This window comes from Sprattus sprattus, assembly GCF_963457725.1.
Source record: "Sprattus sprattus genome assembly, chromosome: 6".
NCBI lineage: Eukaryota > Metazoa > Chordata > Actinopteri > Clupeiformes > Clupeidae > Sprattus > Sprattus sprattus.
In genome coordinates, this window is record NC_137925.1 from 30,239,342 (window position 1) to 30,246,761 (window position 7,420).

Below are 7,420 nucleotides of genomic sequence, written 5' to 3' on the forward strand. Positions count from 1 at the left end.
TTTCTAAGACCATTGTGTTGTATTGTTTTGTGCTGTGTTGTGTTGTTTATTTTGTGTACAATGTACAATGAGAGCCTTTTAACCCGGATTCAAATTCCTTGTTTGTGGAAACCTAATTGGCCAATAAACGTGATTCTCATTTACACATTATTTAATGTTTTAGGAGGCAAGATAGTTGCTTTGGATCTTGGACGAAGTTTTTGTTTCCTATTTTATCATTAGAGAAGTAGTGTTTAAGAATGATCTTTGATTCATCAAAGAGTTTTCCTCATGAGGCGCAGTGAGGAAAGCAGTGAGAAACAGGCTGAAGCATTATCGTCTCCTCATCATGGTGATATCACGAACTCTTCGCTTTTGTTGTCAAAGGTAAGCACTGAGTAAAAGTGTGAGTAAAAAGCCAATGCAATGTGAATATCAGGATGTCCTATCCTGCAGTATTTTAAATAAAGAAACTGGTGATAAAAATAAGTAAAAGTAGCGTAAGCTGACTTTGTCATGGGAAGTGAACCGTTGGTGTTCCTGATCCCCAAAAGACATGCCTAGTGTTACAAAGTATTTCAATGAAGTCCAATTCCATAATATCTGCTAATGCTGACTGAGCTGAGTTTCCACAGGCGATTCCTTGTGCCTCTCACAGTCCTAGCACTGGCCTCCCCATGGCTTCTGAAAGGGGTGGACTTCACCACCAACCCAAAGACGCATGAATGGCATGTGGACCCCAAGCACCAAGAGGTAACCAGCATCTGTACTTTCTCACATTTACTAACTACATCTGGGTTTAGAATTTAGCTGGGATTGAAGCAATTGGAAATAATGCCATGGATTGCATTCCTTGTAATAGTTAATACAGTAGTGTTATAAAATAGTAGTAGCAGAGATGATGATGACAATGATGATGATAGTAATAATAGCAGGATCTTTCTGTATATTTTACTTCAATACCGGTATATTCAGGCTGTGAGAGCTAAGACCTTGTACTTTAAAATGGTCTTTTTTGTTGGTAAAATAATACGGGGTTATGTAATGTAATGTTATGTGAATGATAATTATAGGGTAAACATTTTTTGGGGAAAACATGAGTGTTTACACTAAACTGAATTGCTTTGTAGCTGGTGCATACCTATGTGCGAAGTGTCTTAAAAAGAGAATGCAGACCTGCTTTTGCCCGGAAAGGAATTGAGGCCCGGATTCCCACCAGCAGCCCAGTAGTGGAGCCTTTCCTGTGGAGAGACACTCGTTTACCTGATACAGTCTTCCAATATCCACCTCCCTTTGGATTCCTGGACCTGCAAGACAAACTCAAGGATATCCTGAGCCTTCTGCCACCTTCTCCCACTCAGGAACAACTTGGGAAAGATTGCCAGAGATGTGTGGTGGTTGGCAATGGAGGAATCTTACGAGGGCTGGAACTTGGAGCACTAATCGACCAGTTTGACATGGTTATTAGGTATGTATCAATGAATGAACGGTGTGTTTTTCTTCAAATAGTATTGATACATACTGATTGATTCAGACATACAAAAGTCCACAAAATAGAAGGCAACAGCAAAATGGCAGCAGAAATCCAGACACCAAAAACAAACCATTCTGCATGTTTGCTGCATGGCACATTGTGGCTCATAATGAAAGCGTCTGCTAGATGAAGAAATGGAAGAAAAAAAAAAAAATCATCTATGCGTCACGCATGCAATGCCTGTCAGGGAATAGGTTCTCAATATTATGTTTCAAGAGTCCTACAGCCGAATTATCGTTCTGCTTTGATCAGTAAACGAGTTGATAAGTGTGTCTTTTTCTTGGCTGATCAACACGCAACTGTGAGTTGCGCGAATGGACAGAGCGGCCAGCTGCCAATCACTCAAACTGCGTATGCATCCTGACTGTCAGTCGGCGGTGATTTTGAGCATTACATTCCATTTTCGGTATTCATGGCTTTCAATTTAATAAAATATCTGTTATGTTGAGGACCTAATGGATTTGTCTATCCGTTTGAACGAGTAACAGTAGACTCCGTGACCTCGGGAGAGGCAGACAACCGCATTCGTTTATCAATGAAAGCTCAGCTCGTTCTGAGGAGATTTGTGTTGCATCTCGAATATAATTCAGGGCTCTCAAGTGTCAAGCATTGAGCGTGACAGTCACTAATTTTGGTCGTCTTTAATCACGCACTCCCGCCACACATCGTATTTCTCACGCTGAAAAAAACCTCTAAGCTATTTAATGTGCCGCAGCGCGCAAACATGACCTGGCCACGCTGCCCTCACCATGGAGGAATCAAGCACGTCTCCCCGAATCCACTGTAGTTCTGCCGTGAGGTGCCACTTATCAGCCTATCCAAAAAAAAGAAATGGGCTTCACAATAGCCAATCAGAAAAAACGTATCTTTTGTATCTGTTGTATCTGGGTAAGATTTAATCCAGCAACCAATGAAAATAAAGCATCCTGGAATTGCGCGCAATGGATCTTCTAAAAGCTTCGTTCACCTGAGGAAACCACTAGAGCTCCGAGCATCAGTCTTCTACAAGGAGTAAGTCGTCTCCTGTTTTAATGTGACGACAAATTCACAATGGTTTGACACAAGCAATGACAACTTGACTGTAGTTAGAGACTGCAGTTAGAGACTATTTCCCAGATAATTACCATCGGTTTTGTAGCCAACACACTTTTAGGCTACATCCTGCCTTTTCACTATAGCTTTGACTCTGAACTTCGTTAATAAATAGTATTATTAGTAGGCCTATTAAAGATATTTGCAGGCTAAAATTACCATGAACTTGTTAAATCATTTTACCAGGGCACCAAAAGGCGGAGGGTGGAATGTTCACAGGCTGTTTGTGACCTCTGTACCTGACTTTAAAATAAAATAAAATAAATAATATTTTCCCTAAATTGAGTCCTCCTTGGTTTACACACATCAGCACTTTACCATAGCCGCCATTATTTCTGAAATGGTGAAAAAAAAGTACATAAATATGTACTAATAAGCTGTCAAATTTTTTTTGGGGGGGAGCACCGAAGACCCATTTCGACCCAGGAAAAACCCTGTATATGATAAAAGCATTTTCTTTTATCTCCCCATCAACCTAACTTTGGCACTGCAGATAAGGAACTTCAATGACCAATACCTTTTATTGACTTGTTTTGCACAGAGCTAAGCACATGCAGGTGCAGGTGTGTTGACCAAGCTGATCAAGAGCAATACTATTGATACTGCCATACTTTTTATAACTTAATGATTTCCCTCCATTGAAGCACTCTTTTTGTGTGTGTTCTAAATGACAAAAACAATGAGGAGAACTAACTTCCTTCCTATCACAATCAGCATTTAATTGTGCAGACGTTTTTAAAACAACCACTTACAAAAGTGTCATAAAAAATAGTGCAATGTTTTTTGTGGTTATTCATTAACAGCTTTTCAACAGCTATCTGAGCATGTTTTTTACAGGCTGAACAGTGGTCCAGTGCAAGACTTCAGTAAAGATGTGGGGAACCACACCACTGTTCGGATGAGCTACCCAGAGGGCAGTCCAAAGGTCTGGGAGGACCTGGACCCAAAGCTGAAATATGTGGCTGTGATCTATAAGTCTGTGGACTTCCATTGGCTCAATGCAATGATTACCAAACAAAAAGTGGCAAGTATGACTATGACCTCCACAGCACATTAGGGAACGCTTTGGATGAAAATGTGACTATTCATTTGGAAAGTGGTTTAATGAAGTATTGTTAAAAATGCAGTTACCCACACAAAACAATTGTTCCCACTAATATAATAAGGTCCATTGAGGATAGGAGGACTCTTATCATAATGAAAGAGCAGAAGATGGACGTAGGCCTAGAGAGAATGTTTACCTTCTGGTGCACTAACTTACGTTTGCGCAACCTCTTCCGCTTAGTTGTTACCTTGTTAGTGTTTGTTTTTAGCAAAGCCCCCCTTAGAGTTTGATTGATTGGTTTGATTTGATCCTTATAAAGTGCAGCATGCACACTTAATCAGAGCTTGGATAATGAAATGGGCTAATCTGAAAAATAGGTCCATCAGTCAATTGATCAAGTGATCAGTTCCTTACACTAACACTGGATGTCTTCCTCCCAATATACAGGCACTGTGGGACTGGCTGTTCTTCTGGCAGAAGGTGCCTGATGACATCCCTATAAAGTTGTCCCAGTTTCACATCCTGAACCCGGAGATCATCAGGGAGACGGCCTTAGATCTGTTGCAGTACCCAAAGCCAAAGTTCCGGCTCTGGGGCTGGGACCAGGTAGTTAGCATGCTTCCATTCTCTGGGGCTGGGACCAGCTAGTTAGCATGCTTCCATTCTCTGGGGCTGGGACCAGCTAGTTAGCATGCTTCCATTCTCTGGGACTGGGACCAGGTAGTTAGCATGCTTCCATTCCCTGGGGCTGGGACCAGGTAGTTAGCATGCTTCCTTTCTCTGTGGCTGGGACCAGCTAGTTAGCATGCTTCCATTCTCTGGGGCTGGGACCAGGTAGTTAGTATGCTTCCATTCTCTGGGGCTGGGACCAACTAGTAAGCATGCTTCCATTCTCTGGGGCTGGGACCAGGTAGTTAGTATGCTCTCATTCTCTATGTCCAGTGGCATGCAGAAGTTGCAAAAGGCACCCCTGGTAACAATTTATGTTGCTGTGAGTAGTGAAGTGAGTATAAGATGAACTGTTCTCCAAAAGGCATAACGTTAAAGATGAAACTTTCTTTATACATTTGAAGCATAGTGAATTATACAGGATAATGTACAGTTTGCTCTTGAACTCATTTGACCACATCTCTTTCGTAGTGTAACAGTAATGCGTCTTGATGCTGGATTGGAACACTGATTTACATGGTTGGAGTGCAACTGAAACCAGATACCCAATTTCCATTTGGGAAGGACATTTAATCCAAAGAAAATAAGATGACTACTGTGAATGGGCCATTTACGAGGATATTGCCAGGAAGATGAATGAAAATTGCTACGACCATAGACGCATGATAGCCACAGGTGTAAACAGTGATTTGTCTTAGCTGGACACCTTGGAGACGCATGATAGCCACAGTTGTGATGGGTCATAGCTGTCCACTTCAGATCACTTTGACCAAAGTCTTGGACCTTAATGAGCTTGTTAGGGCTATGGCCTGTTCACAGTCATCATTTGGAAATGCCAGGAGGTGCGCATCGGGGTCTATACCGCCGGACTATACATTATCCCTTACTTATATTCCAGCAAAGCACAGAAAGACGAACACGCAGAAACCTTCGGCCACTCCCAGTTCCGCCATTGGTTTGGAAAAGTGGTTCCGTACAGCAAGATTTCCCTTTGGAGTGGTGGTGCACTGTTCTATTGACCTTCATGGAAGAGTCATCAGAAGAAAACCTTTACTGTGCTCCCACCACAACATTCAACGTTGGAAGTTTGCACAGGAACATCCAAACAAGCCTGATGTCTTTTGGAAACAAGTCCTGTGGACTGATGGCGTTAAATATTACTTTTTTTGGCCGTAATGAGCAAAAGTATATTTTAATTTTATGAAAAGAACACCTCTACAACTGTTCAGCACCTTTTAAAAAATCAGGTCATCTCTTACTTGCTTAGCTATTCACAGTAACAGAAATGTTAACCTGGGGTGTCCCCACAAATAAAACTAGTAAATGCATGCAGATGCATGCAGGATCTGCAGTTAAATATCACCCTAGTTGTAGAGATGTGTGTTTGTGAACCATGTGAAGTCCATTGCAGACAGTCAAGCTCCTCAGTATTTGTCTTCGATAACTGGTCAGTAGAAAAGAAGGCTTTTCTGATAAGCTGTTCCATTCTCAAAATCAGGCTGTTTAGAGGAAGACTTGTAAGTAACTTGGAGATTTCCTGTCATTCCAGAATGTGCCAACGTTGGGTGTGTCCGCTCTCAACCTGGCCTCCTACCTGTGTGACGAGGTGAGCCTGGTGGGCTTTGGGTACAACCTCAGCCTGAGGGAGGCTCCGCTGCACTACTATGACAGTCTGCCCATGTCTGCCATGCTGACGCAGGAGATGCACAATGTGGACCAGGAAACGGCACTCCTCCAGAGCTTGGTGGCAGAGGGCACCATCTCTGACCTAACAGGGGGCATCCTGTGCAGCTTCTGCCCCAGCTGATGCCAGCTCATTTAAAGGCCCTTAAAGTCTTATCGAAAGAGGTTGATATGAAGGATTATGTTTCTAAGGAGTTTGTTCTGATCAAGATGGCTAAGATAACCTCTTTCTGAGCCACATAGTAGAGGAAGAAAAAACCTGTAGCCCTGTTTAATATGAGCTCATCATACCATTTCCTGTATGCAATAACTTAACACAATAGGGCTGAAACCAACACAGGAGGCATGTGTGCATGTTAAACCCATGTGGTTAGAATATGTTCTCATTTTCATTCTCATTTTCACTAATGTGACTGAGCGTTTTTAAGAGTGAGAGCTATACTCTCTACTCATACTTTCCCCCTGCTGCTACTTCATTGACTCATTTCTTTATATTTATGTATGCAGCTAAGTCATTAATTGTCTCATACTTCTTACTTGCATAAGGCATATGGACAGATCTGTAAGGATTTGCATAACAGATAGATACCACTAATTTATTGTACGTGATACATGTCACCTGAAAAGAGAAGACACATGAAGTGACCTTTTGATTGTGGATACAGACAGAAGTAGTGAAGGACTGAAAGGAAAAGGCTGACAGTTTAGTACTTCCGTTTTTCTCATGTGCTGTTTACATGAAGAGCAGTGTAGGCTAGATGTCATTGCTTAGAAGTGGTACATTTTGAATATATGACAAGCACTTTACTGCAAGGACATACAGGCATGGGACCTGATAATGGGCTCGTCGCTCAGGCCAATCAGTGTGTAGCTATATCCTCCCATCTGTTTAAACTGTTCATGCTCAACGTTGAGTGGCATTGCAGCATTTCTTTTACTTTCAAAAAATGAATTATAGTGTGTGTGTGTGTGTGTGTGTGTGTGTGTGTGTGTGTGTGTGTGTGTGTGTGTGTGTGTGTGTGTGTGTGTGTGTGTGTGTGTGTGTGTGTGTGTGTGTGTGTGTGTGTGTGTAATTAGTACTTGATGGTACCTTGACTTCTTTTAAGTGTTGTTTAACTAAAATGTTACCATGTTGTTTTATCATGCCACTGTAAGATGGAAGCTCTGCAGGCCACAAGGCTTCTTTTATTCTGTTGTGTACCCCGCTGCTTCGTTCAGAGGCTGGAGTTGAAGCTTTACATCCAGGGAAAAAACTTGGAAAAGATTTGAAAATATCTCACTTGGCCTTGTCTGTTGGATGAATGGACCCAAGGCCATGTTTAAGACCTGTAGAGACTGTCCTCGTAACACTTGTGATCCTTGTGACTGTACATTAGTCTTTCATAAAGAGGATGGAAGGAAGGTGCAGAATAACAAGC

General features: G+C 42.0%; 1 protein-coding gene across 1 annotated transcript; it reads left to right on the forward strand.

Moving 5' to 3' along the window:
- Positions 1 to 230: 230 nt before the first annotated feature.
- st3gal5 (ST3 beta-galactoside alpha-2,3-sialyltransferase 5) lies at positions 231 to 6,872 on the forward strand. The gene is made up of 6 exons (XM_080840435.1): positions 231 to 366; positions 615 to 732; positions 1,110 to 1,447; positions 3,443 to 3,629; positions 4,098 to 4,256; positions 5,869 to 6,872. Exons 1-6 carry the CDS (start codon positions 329 to 331, stop codon positions 6,124 to 6,126), a joined length of 1,098 nt encoding a protein of 365 aa, XP_080696561.1. The 5' UTR covers positions 231 to 328; the 3' UTR covers positions 6,127 to 6,872.
- The last annotated feature ends 548 nt before the right edge of the window (positions 6,873 to 7,420 follow it).

What these genes read in the sequence shown, in the direction of transcription:
- st3gal5 (XM_080840435.1), top strand. Translation starts at nt 329, where the DNA reads ATGGTGATATCACGAACTCTTCGCTTTTGTTGTCAAAG. An exon ending in TGGACCCCAAGCACCAAGAG is followed by an intron (nt 733 to 1,109) that starts GTAACCAGCATC and finishes ATTGCTTTGTAG; the next exon opens with CTGGTGCATACCTATGTGCG. An exon ending in GGCTCTGGGGCTGGGACCAG is followed by an intron (nt 4,257 to 5,868) that starts GTAGTTAGCATG and finishes CTGTCATTCCAG; the next exon opens with AATGTGCCAACGTTGGGTGT.